This window comes from Thunnus albacares, chromosome 12 (assembly GCF_914725855.1).
Source record: "Thunnus albacares chromosome 12, fThuAlb1.1, whole genome shotgun sequence".
NCBI lineage: Eukaryota > Metazoa > Chordata > Actinopteri > Scombriformes > Scombridae > Thunnus > Thunnus albacares.
This window is the reverse complement of record NC_058117.1, coordinates 9,705,158-9,724,231: the sequence shown is the minus strand read 5'-3', so window position 1 is coordinate 9,724,231 and position 19,074 is coordinate 9,705,158. Positions and strand designations below refer to the sequence as shown.

The following is a 19,074-nucleotide window of genomic DNA, read 5'->3' as shown; positions in this document are numbered from 1 at the left end:
ATGCTGCAAGTCATTATGTATGAGTCACATGGCCATAATCACAGGCATAAAATCTTACAACAATTATAAATGGGTCTTTCCAGATGTGTGTTGTGTGCTCTGGAGTTAGCCTGAGCAAAACAGTAAAATCTGTTCTTACCGTCACTGACTTCAGAGTCATGCCGTGGTAGGTTCCCATGGTATCAATCTTGAAACCCTCCGTTTCTAAGAAAACACACAGTGAGTTGTAGATTAACAGCAGAACAAAATGGGTTCTTTTCAAAAGTAAGCGTAATAACATTTGATTCCCAAATATTGTTTAACAAGTTTGCACCTTCCAATTCTTACACTCAGTTTCCCCACTTAATAAAAACTTTGATGAAACAGTAGAGATATGGTTGAAATTTCCAAAGTATGTCATCCCTACTGTATGTACAGTAGTTGCTGAAAGTGATGTGAATCTGTGTTACAAATGTAAATGCAAGTGTAGCCCCGCTAATTCAAAACACAGATTGGACCACACAGTCTCGCCTTTTAATTGGAGCGGAAACGATAATTCAAGGAACTTGAATCTGAATCCTTGATTGAAAGCAGCGCAGCTATGTTGCTGCACTGGAACACAGTGTCAAAATGTTTTGAAGTGACATTATACCAGTAGAATAGTGACATATGAAAATATTTACAGACTTATGTCACTGAAACAACACTCAACTATAAGTATTTTTCAGCCAAATAATACTACTAAAGTACTAATTATACTCTCCAACAAGGATCTTTATACATACATTTTTCATCGTGCTATGATCCGTTCCTCTCATTATGGTTACAGGTTTGGCTGCAATAATAATTATGAATACACGCTATGAAAAGTCACGTTTTACAATCTGTGACACACAGACAATATATCCTAACGTTACTTTGCCATCTTAAATGCCTGGTGAGCAAGCAAGCTAGCTTGTAAATTATGTAATGTTAGGCTAACGTCATTAACGTTAAATATTTTCCCAAAGTTGGTAGGTCTGCCTTAACTTAACACAATTCACAATTTCAACTTTCCACATCCACCCCAGTCTGTTTACATTTTCAAACAAGTTAAAAGTATGTTGCCGTTGATTTGCAGTCTCCTGAAATGACATCACGCATTTGTCAATCATGACCATGACCATCCCCGCTTGATATTTGGGCATGTATTTGGGTGAAGGCTGGAGGAATTAATCTGGTGCTATGATTGGTTGAACTCTTCTTTTTCTATTGCTTTTCAGGAGGCTACATGCTGCTGCCTCTTGCTGTTAGACTTGAGTACTGCACGTGCACAATTGAACCATGGATGTATGAATTGAACTCACAGGTATCACCAGCTTTTTGCGTAGTTTAGAGTGACAAATCGTACCAGCGTACTTTGATGTCAAAATGCGTACCTGCTACGCAAAATACCTACAGGTTGGCAGGTCTGGTTACACTATGAAAATTGTAAAGTTTTTGCTACTTCCTCGCCAGTTCTTGAATCATCAGTGGTAGGATTTGGGGTTCAACATACAACCTGCCTTTAAAGAGTTACAAAGAGTTAAAGTAAGATGGTCCATATGGAGGCATGTGTATCTGTGACAAACACAACAAAGTAAAGTAAAAAATAGTGGAGTAATGCTTAAAGCTGTAATGATAATTCATCTCTACAATGATATCCAACGGTAAGCCAAAAGAATTAAGGATACTGTTAAGTGGAGAGCTATTCAATCACCCTATCAATCAATTGTCCCTTCACTTCCTGTCTTTTAACAATGTCTCTGACCCACTTACATCTGGTATTTACATCTGATCACAAGCCTTTGTTTTAACACCTGATATTAATCTCAGTGTTCTCCTTATCTTGACTTGGTCTGCTGCAGCTCACCCAGAATGCTGCAGCCAGAGTCCTCACTAACACCATGAACGTGGAGTACACTACATTGGTCCTTAAATCACTGCACTGGTTTCCCGTGTGTCAAAGGATAGATTTTAAAATCTTATTACTTGTCTATAAAGTACTAAATGGTCTTGGGCCTAAATACATCTCTGATTTACTTGTAAATTACAAACCATCCAGACCCCTCAGGTCATCTGGGACAGGTTTACTCAAGTGTTCCCAGAATCAAAACCAAGCAGTGTAGTGCAAGCCCAGCGGCCCTAAGCATCGGGGTCTTTTGAAGATGTTTTTTTAAACTTAACTGTGTGTACAAGTATCGTAGCTCCTTAAAACAGCTAGGCTACTTGGCAATAGCTCATTGCATAGCGAGTGTTCAGTCGAGAGATAGAGGGGGAGGGGAGGGGGGAGTGAGTGAGTTGTTGAGCTGGTTTTCAGTGTATGAAAACCATGAAGACTAGGGGTGAGTTTTTAGCAAGTTTTGGTTAGGCAGTTAGGAGGAAATTCTCTGTGAGGGTAAACTTGTGTCTCAAGTGCATGTCCGGTGGTTAACACATTATTGTCTTATCTGCAATATGTAATTGGAGCTTCCTTTTTTTGAGGCGCCTAAGGAAGTGGTTTTGGATGGTTGCACAAAATGAGCAGTTATTTTACATTGTAGAGCACTTTAAGATTGAAATCAGTGACAAAGGCGCAAGGACACACTTAATTTTAATGGCTAACTTGTACAAGATGAATGTGTTTGCTAATGGTTTGTCCTTTGAACAGCAGAGGGAGTTATTGCTGTTGCAAATGGAACATGAAAAGTTAAAGTATTGGGTTGAAGTTGAGAAAATGAGAAAAGAAAAGTGTGGAGTTGATAACGAGTTGGCTTTGGAAAAAATGTGTGTGACAGTGCAACACAGAGCAGGCTAGGATCACTTTGCATGAAAAATTAAGTTTGATCAGAGAAGGTAGGTTGAGCCTGGAAGCTGGTCAAGGGCTAAGTGGAGATAGTTTTTCTTCAGGTAACCGCTCTTCTCTGAATTTTGATCTGTTGGGTAATCTGCGGCTTGTTCCAAGGTTCAATGAGAGGGACCCTGAAACATTTTTTTCCTCTGTGTGAAAGAGCGGTGGACGCTAGGGGCAGGCCTGATGCCAATTGCACAATCATGTTGCAGTTTGTACTAACAGGGAAGGTGCAGGAGGCGTATGCAGTTTTGTCTGTGACAGACAGCTTGAGTTATGCATTAGTGAAAGCCGCTATTCTTAAGGGGTATGAGATGGTTCCCGAAGCTTATCGCCAGCAGTTTAGGAATGGTGGGAAGGAGGATAAACAGTCCTACCTTGAATTTTCACCTTAGACTGTAAAAAATAATGGACGTAGCCACCGTGATGTCACCCACTTGTTTGTGGACTCCTGTTTTAAAGCCTTAAGTTTGCATTTTGACTATAGCCATCTTGGATTTTTGGAGCTAGAAGTGACCATATTTGGACGAGAGGGTGGAGGTGACCCTAGCGCTAGCTGCTAGCTTGGTTAGCAATTTTCTCAATCTCCTGAGAAACCACTGGGCCAATCATCCCAAAACTTTGTCAGGATCATCTGCGGACTTCACTGATTTTAAGTTGTTAAGGAAACTTCAATATGTCAATCCATTTTGAAATTACTCATTTCTAAACCTGTGTCTTTCAGTTCAACTTTATATAAATGCTCATAAATCAAAATTGGCTTAAGTTATTGTAACCAAACTTGGTGCATGTGTTTGAACGCCAGGTCGAAGCATTGCTACACAGTCCTGTGATATTCGGCTACTAACTGCAAAAAAGTTTATATTTCATAATTGGCTGCACCAATGTGTTTCACACAATCTAGGGTGATGATTCAGTCGATGCATAAAATTTGGTAATGACTGATTAAAGTCCACATGGCTTATTACAACAAATCTAAATTTCAGATTCCAAACTTCAAAAAAATCAAAATAAATCACCCTTATGTCCTACAGAGCTGAAATCTCTTCAGCACATCCACTGAATTGTGACAAAAGTTTGCCTCACTGCAAACTATGGTCAATTCAGAAGTCTGTCTATATATTTTTCAAAATATGCAAAGTCAATTAACATCTATATCTCCACAAGTCTTCATTCAATTGCTACCAAAATTCTTTTGGACATTCTTTGGATACTACATATCACATGTTTCAAATTGTGTTCAGATTGGTCAAACTGTGAGTCCGCAGTGGTATTAAGTGTCTTACTGTAATTTGTTTGTTCTGTAACATTTTCCATTTCATCCAATTTTTTAACAAATTTCACCAAAATATTTGACAATACAACTGAAAAAAAGCAGGTTGATGAGTGATTTTCTTTCAGAATTGTATCCCCAACAGTTAAATTGTTGTGATTTTTTCAAGTTTTGTGATGTCCCTCTCTCTACCTTCTACTTGATCTTCCATATCACATGTTAATACAGGTCTAAATTTGGTACGTGTCTGGTGATGGTTACCATAAAGAGCAACTATTGGGTGCTTGCCTTCAATTGTTCCAAAAATAAATCCAGTTATTTCAGCTGTAGGTCACTGACATTTTACTTCCACATGAGAAACGACTCTTGTCTCTTTAGGTATTTGCTGATTAGAAGACATTACTAGTTGCTAGTAAAACATTACAAAGAGCAACGACCAGCAGAGTAATCTTGGTACATTCCTTTACAGTTGCATGCAATCTCCATCATCACCATTCAAGACTAAAATTAGCACAAAGAAAACTCACCCTCTTTTCCTTTGAATCGCTCCTGATCGTATCTGTTGTAGGCAGCAGGGACAGGCTGCTTGTTCCTTAGGGACGGGTCCTGGAGATGATATGAAATAATACAAACTACTAATTACATATCTGTCAATGCATTCTTAGTAGCCATTTATAAACCTGCCTCTGCTTTCAGGAATTGAATAGCTACCGGCCTTTTCTACACAACCCTCAAATTCATTTCAGGCTTTTTTTTTTTGACAAAATGAATGTGTAAGGAGAAGTAGCATTTCACTGTTTTGTCCAAGTCATGTTCTTAAATCGGCAGCAATTCAATTTAGTAAATTAAATAGTAGGGTATAATTTAAACATAAATAAACAAACAAATGAACTAATGAGTTCTGGAGAGATTGTTAGTATAAACAATCCATAAGCCATTCATTTTGACTGATGCCCAGTGCACATTAAACAACCTTGAAAATATGAAGAAACTGAGGTATAGTGTGTATATAATGTAGACAGAGAATGACATTCTTACCACTTGAGTAGTGTTCTGTGCTGGTCTTTGCTCTGGTGCTCGCCCTTCTTCTCTGGCTTTCACTGACTGGAGAATGGCAAAGATGTTCTTGGAGAAGTTCTGTGGAGAAGCAATACAGATACAGATTTGATTAGCTGCACAAAAAAGCATTAACTTTCTCATCATTTGGTCAACTACAAAAACAGTATCGGTGTTTCAGGGAACCTAACCAAAGGCTTTGATGTAAAAAGACAAATCATACAAAACTGATTCACAGGAGCTGTTCATTCTGAACAATTTTGAAAAGATGTCCTGGATGATATTAATGTGTGCTCTCAAGTTAGCCATTCAATATTATATATAAAAATACTGTGAGTACAGACATCTACAGGCACATCAGAGCTTTAGCATCATGTTATGAAGCAAGCTGCTTTGTCTCATGCTATTCTTTACCAAAGGCATGTGCAGTAGAGTAAAACACATGTCAGTCTTCATCATATGGGAACTGTATGTAACCACAGCTTCTCCCAAAAACTCCCTCAACCTTAAGGGGAAGTTCAGACTGACATCAGCATCTGTGTGGAAAAACCCAGCCCCATTGATTTGAATGGGGGCGGCGTGTTTATGCGGCAGGGGTGTCACTGCAGAGGATTCAGCAAAAACAAAAACAAACAAAAAACAAACAAAAAAAACGCAGCGGTCCTCTGGCAAAAAGTTGAACCAGACTCAAACTTTGCTGCAATGCAACCCTACATCATCTGGCAAGGTGCTGCGTTGGCCAATCACATACTTGCAAGCACACATACACAGTGGATTACTTTGTTACATGAACCCCCGTGTTCGACTGTTAACCTCAGATCCTCGCTACGAAAGATAAAACAGGTGCCGCAGTGATAACTTTCCAGATTTGTAAAATCCTGTCTTGACTTCCTTGATTGTATTTCACTGTCTCACCTGTACCTCAAACAACACCACCGCAGCCCCTTGTACTGTTTTAATGCAGGGCTGTTTTTAACAGCATTCAACTTTGCGCATGTATTTATGAAGCAAGTGTGTTTAGTGTCACTTAATGTTGTGTCATGACAACATCACATATACCCTATAGAGAAAAAGTGTGACATAAAAGTACAAAGCTGAGTTGTCCTCTGCAGTGTTACAGTGCATCTTAATTTAATGTCTTAGATTATTTAGAAGATAATTTATGTTACTTTATTTATACCTAAACCTCACATCACCTTAACTAGACACACCTATGTCTAACAGTCATGAGTGTCTGTCTACATAAAGGCAAAAGAGCAGAAAGTCAACCACAACTCAAAATTAAAAAAAAAAAAAAAAAAAAAAAAATTATGTTAGGTTAATAATCTGGTAACATTATCATGAATACAGGTCAGTGATAACACCTGCACTGGCGTCCCCACAACTTGCGAGATCAGTATAATGGCATCAAAATGAGAGAAAGATTGAGCTAACAGAGAGTTGGCTTCATACCAGCACCTAGTCATGTTGGTAAACGCACATGGCATCATTATATTTAAGACTTGTTTTCCCTGTTCACATGACAACAGAACCTTGAACCTTAAGATTTAAACTCTGTGAAGAAAGTTTGAAAAAGCATAGTTTGCATGTAAGAAATGACAAGCTGAAAGGAATGAAAGGCCAAAACACAGAGGAAAATATTCAGTTTCAGATTTAGTCAGACTGGTATTGATTGACTGGGATTGAACGATTTATATCCTGACAAAATAATCTCTCTGAGTACATATAAAGACACTATGTAGACGAACATAACAAAGTCCTCCAGTAGCACAGCAAAAAAAAAAAAAAAAAACAGATGCCACTGGTTTATCCAAGAATAAGTACACACAGGCTGAACATTGTGTTTTTGCTGCCATCTAATGGTTAAAATGTTCACCTTGCAACACATAGGGGGCATTTTCACCCTTAGTTTTCCCCACAACCTGAAAGTTTATGTTTAGTAAAATGTAAAAGTTGGTGTGGAACTCAGAAGAGTGGTCTTGGGTGCAGCTCAAGAAGGCAAGAAGGATTTGTTTATGTTTGGATTTGAATTTGTTCACTAGTAATGTAAAGCCATCACATAGACTATGATTACAGTATCAGTTTAGGCCTGAAAGTCACACTTTGATAGGATTAATCACAACAATGAGTTCACCAATGTTTACACCACAAAATGTATATTTGGTGAAAGTCTGCATTAGTATGAATCAATTTCCTCAATGCCAGATCTGCCTTGTTTGAAGCCAGTGTTGGAAATAAAAGGGGGAGCAAGGACAAAAATGCCTCAAAAAATCTCAGAATGCCCCTAAAAACCGTGATCGAGGGGCAAAAATTGGCAGTTAAATGGAGCTCATTTTTGAAGGATACAGCAGAAAGGTCTATATAAATACAGTACATTATATACAAACTTTGTATGAAGTTTGGGGCTATTATCATTTATTTTACAATAATTATAGGTCTTATATGTATAATCAGTAGTGGGGATGAACTATGAGGGGAAGGGAAAAAATGGAGTAAGAGTGACAGTTTAGTGATAAAGTGCTGCAGAAAAATAAAATCAAAATTATAATTTGTAGCTCTGTACTGCTGTTTTTCCTTTATTAGGGCCCAAGCACTGAGCGGTTAGCTCACACTCTCCATTCAAATATATGAGTATTTTTCTGTGTCCAGCTGCAGTTACTTATTGTCTCTACACACCTGACAGCACACATTTCAACCAAAGAGGTTCAATCAACCTCTGACCAGGTCATGTGGGTTAAACGTCTTTACTTTTCTAAAAATAGTCTTGATGTTTTACACACAAACTCATCAAGAGTTTTGTTTACTAATTGAAATTCAAGTGAATGGGCCCAAAAAACAGGTGTGAGCAAGACAGACATGTCTCACCCTGCAGAAAATTCTCATCCTCACACCATTGAGATTTGATGCTTCGCCATGACAGAGGAAGTTGCTATAACTTTATTGTACATGCTCCAGTCTGCACCAAACTTCACATGTTTGTAAAGTCAGACCTGTCAGCCCAGGTCTAGAGACATCTACATGCCCGTGACAGAAGCCCTTGGATGGCACCACACCCCGACGTGCACAAGGGTGCGAAGGCCCGTTCAACGCTGCTTGCAGCTTTGATTTATATTTCCGTCTCTAACACACACTGACACAAACAGCTCTGTTGTTCACACTAAGCTGCTGTTATGATACCTGGCAGAGGCCATGTAATCCTGCACCTGCAGTGAATTTGGCTGCTGTGATGGACGGGTAGCTCATTAAAAAAAGCTCCAACTGTTACCAAAGACAGCAACCAAAGGCCAGTCACCAACACCACCCCCAGCAATTAAGATGGCAAAGGAAGTTGCTGGTTCTACAATTGAAAAATGGAAAATAGACTGGCTTGGTGTTGAAGAGGCGAATAAGACGACTTTCCTCTTCTGTAAAGTTTGCAGGGTTCACCCACCCAAACATAGCCTTGGACAGCGAAAAGCTAATCGCGACTTTGTTAAAGGAAGCAAACAGGTTAAACAGTATTCAGGTCATTGTCACCAAACAAGCAAGCACCATCAATTTGCTTATGCTAACATTAACACTAACTCTAGAGACTTTAAAATGCATTTGACACAGGTGTATTTGGAGGAACAGTGCAACATTTTGGGAATTTTGTCATCCAGAGAGAAAACACAGAAAGATCACTGTGATTGGATATCATTAGCTTAAAGTAGACTCTGACCTTTCCGGTGCTCTGGAGAATGGTCGTCCTGGTCCTCCAGACTCTCTCTCTGCTGACAATGTCTCTGGTGACATCCACCTCAGCGTCCACAAAGCTTCTCTGCTTCAGGGTAATGTCATCATCCAGATCTGTTTTGATGGTGGAACGTTTCTTGGCCATAATCTTGGCTTTGATGGCTGCAATTTTCTCCACTGACATGGCCTCAGACAGGGATCTGGAGGAGGAGGTAAAAGGTTCTTATTATTTCAATAGCTTGAGGAACCGCGGGTGTTATTGTGCAGTAAAAAAGATGACATTGAAATTGCATAAATATTGATCAATCCATACTTGTGCTACTGTATGTTGAATAAAAATTAAAACTCAACTCTGTGGCAAAATAATTTACTCTGAAGAGGTTATTACTCCACACAGAAAGCATATTATAAATAAATGAAATCATACCTGATCTGGTCAGTCTGCACAATGCCCTCTTTGTGGCCCTCCAGACGGGCAGCCAGACGCTCCTTGTCAAGACGCACTCGTTCCTCATCCTTAGAATGAAAGCAGAGTACACACTATTAACAAACTACAAAATAAAACATGCAAGTGTTTGTCACTTAGTTATTGTAAATTATTTAGAATATGAAGCGATACTGTAAGATTGGTTCGTTTTCCTGTGGTGTAATTAGCACTTTATTAATGATTCATTATGGATTATTCCTTATTCACATTTATGTTGATCAAATGTAAAAAACAAAACAACTTTGTTTTTTTTGGGTTGGTTACTTCTACATTCTACATTTTTGAGAAAATGTAATGATTTACACTGTCCACTACATAAAACCTCATGGTTATCCATTTAACCACTGTTCCTTTTGCCTTGCATGTAGGTGATACAAGGTGTTTTTAACTAAGCAACTTTGAGCAGAGGGTATTTCATGTCAGTTTACCTCAATTCTTGGTTTTTTGGCTTCCGAAGATACCTCATCAGCTGCTCTTTTGACTAAAACAACAAAATAATGCTATTATCACAGTGTACAAAGCTCATTTGTGTCATTTACAAACTTTCATGACTGAAATGCTTCTCATTTAATAGAAAAAAATCTGTGAAAATATGATACAATCATAGAGAGGCCTGTAACAAAAGACACAGTTTAAGTATTTTGTTGTAATCTCAGTTTTCAAAAACAGCAGCTCTACAAAGCCCATGTAATAAATATGGGGTGAATTCACCTTGCGTTGGCCTTTGCAAACCTATTTCTATAGGCGCACTTCTGTCAATACTGGTCGATGTAGCTGTGAAAAGACAAAATTAGAAAATGCATGAACATTCCTACTCATAGGGCTTTAGTAATGAATGTGATGATTATTATGTTTTAGAAAATCTAAATTTCAAAAGAAATCAAGACATCAGTTTAAATATATGAGACTGTGCACACAACTGCCTACATATGATAGTAATACAATGTACAATCACAATAGATCTACCAAGCACTACTTACAACTCTCGCCATTGAGATACGACAGCAAGCCCTTTCGATCAGGTCGTCTGACAACAGGGATGTTCTCTGTCTATAAACAACACACAATCGTGTCATCCAAAATACCTCCAGGGCAGTTGTGAAGAAATGTAAAAGATGTTATACACAAATATCTTAAAAGGCTGAAATAACACAACACACTTTGTAATATACTGACGCTGACATAATATGGCATATTGATAGTTATTCCACAACACTTACTGCAGCTCTTCGCACATAGGACGGATGTGGGAGATGCACATTGTTGAGCAAAAACAAGATAGAGTCCAAAGTATAGTACTCTTTGGGCTGGCCCTCTTTACCAGTTCTGAAGGTAGAAACACAAGCAAAGAATACCATAAATATCACTAAACTTTGAAATATATTACACCAGCTTAGCATACGATTAACATGTAAAGAGACGGCTGCAGGTTGCACATTTAAGATCTAAATAGAATAAGTCTGAAGTAAATATAGTTGGTTACCTAATCAAAGTTACCAAGCCCTGGTTCTGATGTCACATAAACACGGAACTATCAACAGTTATCCGGCTAGCTAATCTACTAATGCTTGTGCAACGTCATTTTCTGCATATCATCAGCAAAGTTTGCTTTTTCGTACCATAAACAAAGCTTTTAATAGTCATGACTGTGATCCACTGACTCCTATGGGAACACAACTCAGCGCTGGGCTTAACGTTACGTCGCTAATAAGTTAGCATCACATCTCTACTGCAAGTTTAGCTGTACAGCTCTCCTAAATACGTTGCAACTTTTTTTTAAATAAAGGGATATATTGACACGTATAAATGGTGGCACAAAAGTCCAGTGGTCTACAGCAAAACGCTGAAGTATAATGCCAAAGTGACCAAAGTGTGTTAAGATAATGAAGTACAACATCGAGGAAAGGAGTTAGGTTAGCATCTTAGCATCTCGTTGCTAGCGAGCTTTCCGCCGTTAGCAGCACAAGGCACAGATTAGCTTCGACTGCGGGCCTACAAACGAGATTTGTAGATATGTTTGGCGCTGACATACCCCCAGATTATGTAGTTGGTCTTGACATTTTTCGGCCAGGAGAACTCTCCAAATATAACTTCATCTCCTTTTGCGACGATTTCTTTTTTCTGGATGTTATACTGACGAAGAACACTCAACACATCCGCCATCTTCACTTGTCTTGGTGTAGAAGTGTGTTTGCGAGGCCCCCAGTTATCAACATCATGTGGCCTCGCAGGATGCCTGATCTGAGTGAAACTGTTTTTTTTTTTTGTTGTTGTTGTTTGTTTGTTTTTTGGACCAACTCCACCTTGCTCACAGGAGTGTCAGAACGGGCTGTAGTCGCTTTTTATAAAAAACCCAGAATTATTAGGTATATTCCGACATTGATGAACGTAATTATTAATTTAGAGAAGTCCTGGCTCAGTCCAAATGACTTGCTCAAGGACACTTCCATCAGTCAGTGATGTACACAAGAAAGTAATGTTCATTTATTGAGTCAAGATGGTTATTTGTAAAATATAAAGGCAAAAACACGGCAATATTTGAAGAGCAGCAAAGTGTTTATTAAGGGTCTACATTGCCACTACAGTCAAGTACTTAGATGTTAAGCAAAATGGATACAACAAACATAATAGGAGAGAGTTAACCATGGTGGTGAAACACTTGTGAATTACCATACCTCATAATAATAACTATCTCTTGTGTCAAACTTTCAACTACAAACGCTGTATTAACAATCATATTGTACATATATTTTAGCTTCATAGCGTTTTGACCTTTGGTCAAAAATACAGCGGACATTGTCTTAACATTGAAAATGACAGTATCAGCATGTGTGGAGAAAAATCCTTCACAGTAACATGGTCAGTTTATTTTTCTTCATAATGAATTACACTAGAATGGAGAATAAGTGACACGTTGAATGTTAATTCTGTCTGTAATTACAGCAATTAGTGTTCAATAAAACAAGAAGCACCACAGTGGTCGATTGCTTCCATTTCCCAAAAATGAAGTGGCCCCTAACACTAAAACATATGTGTTTATTCTCTTTGAAGAAATATAAAGCACTGTACTTTAAATCTCTTCTGTGTCATGTTTTACAAAAGTACCGGTACATTCAATTCCTTTTATTCCGCTAATGTAGCAATTATCTGTTAGTTTTTGCATAACGGACATTCTTACATCAAATATACTGAAACATTACTGTGCTAGCAGATTCAGTCTAGGTAAACAGTTGTTAAATAACTATGATCTGTCCTTCCTGGACATAATATTACAGTAAAATCCCAAATGTGATGCATAGAATTCAGACTAAAATATGAGAACAAGTCAATTTCTCCAACCTACAGCAAACCGACTTACATTGGCATTATTGTTATACGAAGGAAAATCCCAAATAAACCAAAACCCAAATAATCCCCCAATAATGTTGCATCACATTTAAGAGCACCAAGGGTATTTTTTTTTATAGAATACATTTGACAAGAGCAGAAAAGACAACTCAGTTTTAAAATAAAATTGGCTCAGGGGAAAACAAATGTTAATAGAACTAAAATTGTAGCTAAGCTATAGGCAGTGTTATGTAAATGGAATTCTAGACATTAACATCACTATAAAAAAAACCTTTTCTGACCAAATAAATCAAAGAATAGAAGAATAGTCAGAAAACAAAATGCAATGTATTCTGTTCACTTTTGGTGTTTTTCCTCTCTTACAGTATATCAGTTAATAATTTATAATAATGCTACATAAAACAGAGGGACAGGCTTTCAAATTTAAAATGCCTCTACCATCACATCAAACTTGCTAAATCATACCATAGATACATACTAGAAACAGTAAATCCCCTTCTAATAAACCTACAGTTGCACTAAGTCTCCAACATTCTGTCTCTTAACCTGTTCCTCTTATTTAATCTGCAAACATCTCGCTATAAATGTGGAATTTCTTCAAAGGGTTCATGTCTCACCAAAAACCATCAAAGCACTTAACAACAGAGTGCTGTTTGCACTAAAACTCCAACAGCATGATATGCAATGACATATCATGTGTTATCACTTCCTTTTTAAATTTCAGAAAAAAATATATGCACACATTTCCAGAGTGTTGTCCAGCCCGCTGGACACTTTGTCAATTTGTAAGCGACATAATACAAAAAGAGAAATTGGAATTGTAAATGTCAATATCTTTTGGATTAGTGCTGTTTTAGGGCACTCTACATGCTAAGTGAGCCATGTTGGTCCACTTTGTGCCTTCTTGTTGGACTCTAATGACATGATTCAGAGACGGTCCCAAATACTTTATCAGATCAGATCCTGGGCTAGGTTACGAATGACACTCAAAGCTCCAAGGTCGAAGCCACAGATGCTCAGTACACCTCTGTCTTCTGTGTCTGCGATGGCCTGTCCAATGGATGTCAGCCCACACATCACCAATTTGGAATTGGTTCCTGATATCTGTTGAGAATATGCACATAAAAAACATTTTATTTTTAATTGTTTTTTTTGCAAAAAGCATGCTTGAAAATTGGCCCTTTGTCAGATACAGAGATGTTCCTCAGAACTGTACCTGACAAATAAAACTAATTAGGAATGAACATTTTGTTGTTCCTTAATATCATAAAAAAGATGTTTTAAACAGAGCTGATGACAATGTTTGAAGTTTTTCAGGTGATAGAAATCCCAGTGAGAGGGTTCAGCCACTGTCATGTTATTACAGGACATTAATTGTGTCTCATGATACACATAGTAATATATAACATGAACAGTGGTCATTCTGGAAATTGAGAGTCCAGATATCAGCTTTAATGTAAGTCTGAAAAGGAACCTCATCCCATTTGTCTGATTAAGTCCATCAAATTGCAAATTAATTTTACCTGAGGTCTGCTTAATCCTGTTTTTAAAAACAATCGTTATCTGAAAGGACATTATTCAATTAAATCCCCTCCCTGAGCAGGCATTAATGAATAAATGAAAATACTTGTCTGTGCTTCTTTAGAGACTCCACCGGGCTGGCAGTAAACGTCCACAGAGGGTTGTTGGTTAGAATGATGAACACATCTACAGCTTTCCCGTTCTCTGTGGCCCATGTGATGGGAAGAGTGCAGTCTGTGCTCCCACTCGGGATCTGGAGCATACAATATGGTGGAAAGGTAAGCGTTCAAGAGCAAGACATGTTCAGTGTCAATGGTTAATGGTTAATTAAGGCAATTAATCTTCTACTGGACTGGACTAATGTATTTTTAAACGATTATAAAATGTCCTTATTCGTAATGTAGACTGATCAGTAACTGTAATTAATTTCTTATTCTTTGACGCTGTTACACGCCTTACCTTAACCAGTTCGACTGTTGCTTGTGCGAGACTCATGTCAGCAGAAACCGTGCATGGAACCACAAATCCTTCAGAGTAGGCTAGCACGTGTGTGTCTGCCTCTGTCCTTGCAAAAATCTGTAGCAGGCACAAAGGTCAAAAGGAAAGCATGACATCACACAGAAAAAATATCTCTCATACACACACACACACACACACACACACACACACACACACACACACACGCATGCGTGTTGCAGGAAAAATAGGTACCATTCAAATGTTCTACCTCATTGCAGTTCTTTTAAGAAAGGAGAGAATCATCACTGTGATAGCACATGTCTCAGCTGATCACTGCTGAAGGGCCTGTGGACTACGAATATCGCACTGCGGAAGGAATTTTTGCAGGAATCCAGTATGTGTCAACAGACCAATTCCTTGACCCAAGCTTCCTCCAAAGATGGGGCGGCCTGAGCCCTGCTTACATACGCAGCTGTTCCAACTGAAACAACAATTAACCACACTCTGGGTAGTTGGCTAGCTCTAGTATTGTCTTACCATGGTAATTGCTGCGGCAGCGACGGCAGTGCTGATCGACGTCCCTGGGACAATGCTGCTCAGCGATGTGCTCACATCCACTGCCACCACAAAGCGTTTACCGACAGGATCCACATTCTGGGGGACAAAACAGCAACAGAACAAGAGTTTATTTGTGTTAGCTGATGCTATTAGCTGCTGTCTTCTTTGATGGTCTATCAGAAGTCATGAAGATAAACGGAACTTACCATAAAACTCTTGTAAAAAGCAGAGTCCATTGCTTTCAGGATGCTGCTGTCTGGTTCCCATTTTGTTTTACCCTGATAGCCTTGGCCTCTTTTGTAGTTTTCAGAAGCCAAGAGTATGTTGAAAGGGTGGAGCTTTGCCTGGTGATTTATAGACACACATGTAATGCTTGAATAATGACTACTGGCTAAGAAAACAAACACATAACTGTACATTAATTAGGAAGAACTATAAGTCATACCTTCTTTAATGCCGTCTCACTCTGGATTCTGTCACACACAGTTTGTGTTTCTGAAGTCCCTGGTTCAAGAACTTTGTTTGCCGTCATCTTACCTAAGATCCTTAGCACAGACTGGAGAGGCATTTCCTTCAACAACGCTCTCCATACCTCAAAACATAAACACATATCACCTCATCAGACTTATGGAAGGCTGGACATGCGATTACATATGATCCAATGTCATTTTATGATTAACTTAATGTCAGATTGATGATAACAAAGGTATTTCTCTCAAAACAATTCTCCAATAACTGTTTGTAGGCAGAATGCATGAAATCCCAACACTGAATGATCATTTAAAAACACACAAACACTCACCAGTTTGGACTTCAGGTGGTCTGTCAGTAGCTGTTCCCTCTCCAATTTGTGTTCCTCTATTAAATTGATGACCTCCGTTTCATCACAACTGTGCTTGACCTTCTCCACCACTTCAAGGTATGAAAGCACTTTGGCGACCTCCTCTGAGTTCTCTTTATCTGCGTAAGCAACCTGGACCTCTTTCCATCCTTTTGTTACATATTTGCTGATCAAGGCAATAGCTGAAAACAAAAACAAAGGGCCATCATTGTCTTATCTAATTTGTCTTTTTTCAGCCTCCCAAAAAAAAGTGAAACAAAATGACCAAATCATGATTAGAGAGTGTTCAAATTGGCATGGTACAGATTATATTTCAGGAAAGGTTGTTTACAAGTGCACAAGGTCAGACTCAGATACACCTTTAAACCCAGTGGCAATCAAGTTAATCCAACTCTATGACCGTTTCGGAGGTTGTGGCTTGTAGTGTTGCTGTTCTGTTGTCAGTGTTTACAATTGTCTCCTGCAGAGTTTTTCTGTTTATCGTCATGACATTTGATGCATTTTCCCTTCTCACGTTACATACATAATATCGTATTTGCAACACTTATGGAAATGCTGAGTGGCAAACCTCTATTAAAGCTGACAAATGCTGCCAATTGGTATTCAGCTTCATTGCTTAATTCTAATTTACAGTTGTTAGTACCTGTGTTGTTGATGCAGTAGTAACAAATACTGCACAATTATGTAAGGTGGCAAGGAAAAAGGCCTCTAAAAATATGATGACAAATAAGAAGTCATAAAGTAGCCATTAGTAATCCATCTCCACCAGTGGTTGAAGACACTTAACAGCAGAAATTACAAACTCTACATGCAATGACCTGAGAAAACACTGTGTTGAAATAATAACTACGGCTTTCCAAACTTAAACTGAAAATAAAAATGAAAAAGCTGTTATTGCCTTCACACGTTGCTTACTGCAATCCAGGGATATTGTAATGTGAGGTGGATGATATTTTGCCCTCCCCTGTAAACAGATGTGTATAAAATGGGTCTGTGCAAACTAACCTTCATGAGCTGGTTTGGTGTGAGAGAGCCTGAGTAGATCTTGGTGTGACCACCCCTCTCTCTGTTTACATTTGGTCACAGCCGCAGCCAGACTCATGGCATCTTGCTCATTGTACCAGTCAGACACTGCTCTTCTCAGGGCACGTCCCCAAATCCCACACTTCATGCCCTCTTTCAACTCCTTTTTGTACTGGATGAAAGAAAACAGATGGGCAGGATCTCGACAAACTTCCTTCAGGGCTTTGAATGCCGCCTGCCTGGTCTTCAGCTCAGAGTGCTGGGAGCACAAAGCCAGTGCAAAAAAGGAGGGGCCGAGTCTGACAGCTCGCTCATCTTTAGCGAACCTTTTTATCTCTTCCACCACCTCGCCACCGTGGCCATCCTGAAGAAGGGAAAACAGGGTTTCAGCGTTCTCTATGCTGACACGACCCTCCTCTCTGGCAGTGTACAAGTCTCCCTCCAAGCCATAACAGAGGAAGCGGCACAGTCTGGCCTTGTCGCTGATCTCCCATGGACAACCGACACCTGTTGAGTTCAGAGTGTGGTTGCTTGAAGATGTTGTGGTACTTCCTGATGGCTCCATTGTCACACTGGAGAAGGCCTGAAACAGTAAATGGCTTTTTAAAAATCACTCAGTGTCTAAAAGATGCTCAAATAATGAACACTTTTTGTAACCTACGAGATCAAACTGGCACTGATCACAGTTAGCAGTGGACTAGTTTAATGTACAAGTCTCAGCATTAATAGAATAATGTCAGAGTTAATTTCGCATTCCTGGTGTGGGTGTGGGATTGGTTGAAGCAACACTGAAACTGCAGACCATGCAACTTTGCAAAGCCCTAACGTTACCAAAACGCAATGAACAGATTGAGCCCCAGGAAACTGCTGCAGATATCCATGGCCAACCAGAAAGCCTCAATGAACACAAGATAAGGCTGACTTCGCTGGCAATATTACATACTCATTGCCTCAGTGCGCTGACAGAAATAGCTTAAAGCCGATTAAAGGACATGATGATACACACAAGAAAGATACAAGCCACATCGAGCTGTTAATAGAAAGTGGTAGAAAACTTTAGCAAACATAACGTTATCGTTAATTGCGAACGTTACCGGTTGTTAGCAAAGGGAGGCAGTCTGGGCAACGCCAAGTTAGTTAACGTTAACTTAGCCAACTGGCCTTGTCAACATTGTTAAATTCATGTTAAATATGTATCTAGCTAGTTATTTAGCAAACATCATTATAATTAAATCCACTTCTAACAGTTGTCAAGTCCAGCTAAATGGTAACGTTAGCCACCGGATCTCCTATGACCACAAACTACAGCCTTACATCCGAGGTTTTTCCAGCCGGACACCGGACAGCTAAGCTAGGCGGCTTAATGGAGCTCGCCTGGGTTGGGCAGCTGGCTACGTAGCAACGCCAACTCTAACTTCATTGTGTTAGCTTTGCTAGAAACACGTATGGATGTGTGATGTATGCTGATGAAAACATTTTACTCAACAAGTACATGATATATACATGTATATATACACAAACTTACCACAGTATGTGTGTGCACGGGACTCAAGTTTTTGATGTAGCCAGACGGCAAAAAGGCCTCCCCTCTGACCGTCAGTGACGTAACCGGGGCGGGGCAGCGATGGATGCTGGGATAAAGAGTACCATCTCTCTTTCACACACACACACACACACACACACACACACACACACACACACACACACACACACACACACATACACACACACACACACACACACATAGACTAAGGTATTTTGGTTTCTCTTTAATTTCATTTCTGTTTAATTTTGCCCACAACAGGCCAGTAAAACATCGGTATAGCTTCGGTTATGGTAGTAGTAGGTGCGCAGTATATTCACCTAGCAAGATTTCACTTTCATTTTTCTTGATAGAGTTTCCAAGTGAAATATTCATAGTATGTGTAGGCTATTTGAGATCAAAGAGTCACTTACTCTTCTTGACA

The 19,074-nt window shown here is 39.1% G+C and overlaps 2 protein-coding genes across 2 annotated transcripts in view; both read right to left on the bottom strand.

Annotated features, from left to right (window-relative positions):
* cdc73 (cell division cycle 73, Paf1/RNA polymerase II complex component, homolog (S. cerevisiae)) overlaps positions 1–11,565 on the bottom strand; it is a 31,148-nt gene extending 19,583 nt beyond the window's left edge. The window contains exons 1-10 of the mRNA XM_044367782.1: positions 11,390–11,565; positions 10,578–10,683; positions 10,338–10,407; positions 10,069–10,131; positions 9,786–9,838; positions 9,298–9,386; positions 8,857–9,070; positions 5,139–5,237; positions 4,628–4,706; positions 140–204 (exon numbers count right to left, since the gene is read on the bottom strand). Of these exons, the coding sequence (XP_044223717.1) occupies positions 140–204; positions 4,628–4,706; positions 5,139–5,237; positions 8,857–9,070; positions 9,298–9,386; positions 9,786–9,838; positions 10,069–10,131; positions 10,338–10,407; positions 10,578–10,683; positions 11,390–11,520 (969 nt within the window). The 5' untranslated portion in view covers positions 11,521–11,565. The remainder of the gene's footprint in view (positions 1–139; positions 205–4,627; positions 4,707–5,138; positions 5,238–8,856; positions 9,071–9,297; positions 9,387–9,785; positions 9,839–10,068; positions 10,132–10,337; positions 10,408–10,577; positions 10,684–11,389) is intronic.
* Positions 11,566–11,892: 327 nt separating this feature from the next.
* ro60 (Ro60, Y RNA binding protein) lies at positions 11,893–18,743 on the bottom strand. Its single transcript, XM_044368633.1, has 9 exons — positions 18,633–18,743; positions 17,090–17,690; positions 16,046–16,266; positions 15,689–15,835; positions 15,450–15,587; positions 15,223–15,339; positions 14,686–14,802; positions 14,333–14,479; positions 11,893–13,809 (listed from the first exon to the last, which is right to left on the bottom strand). The coding sequence occupies exons 2-9, from the start codon at positions 17,670–17,672 to the stop codon at positions 13,657–13,659; spliced, it is 1,623 nt and encodes a 540-aa protein (XP_044224568.1). The 5' UTR covers positions 17,673–17,690; positions 18,633–18,743; the 3' UTR covers positions 11,893–13,656.
* Between the last annotated feature and the right edge of the window lie 331 nt (positions 18,744–19,074).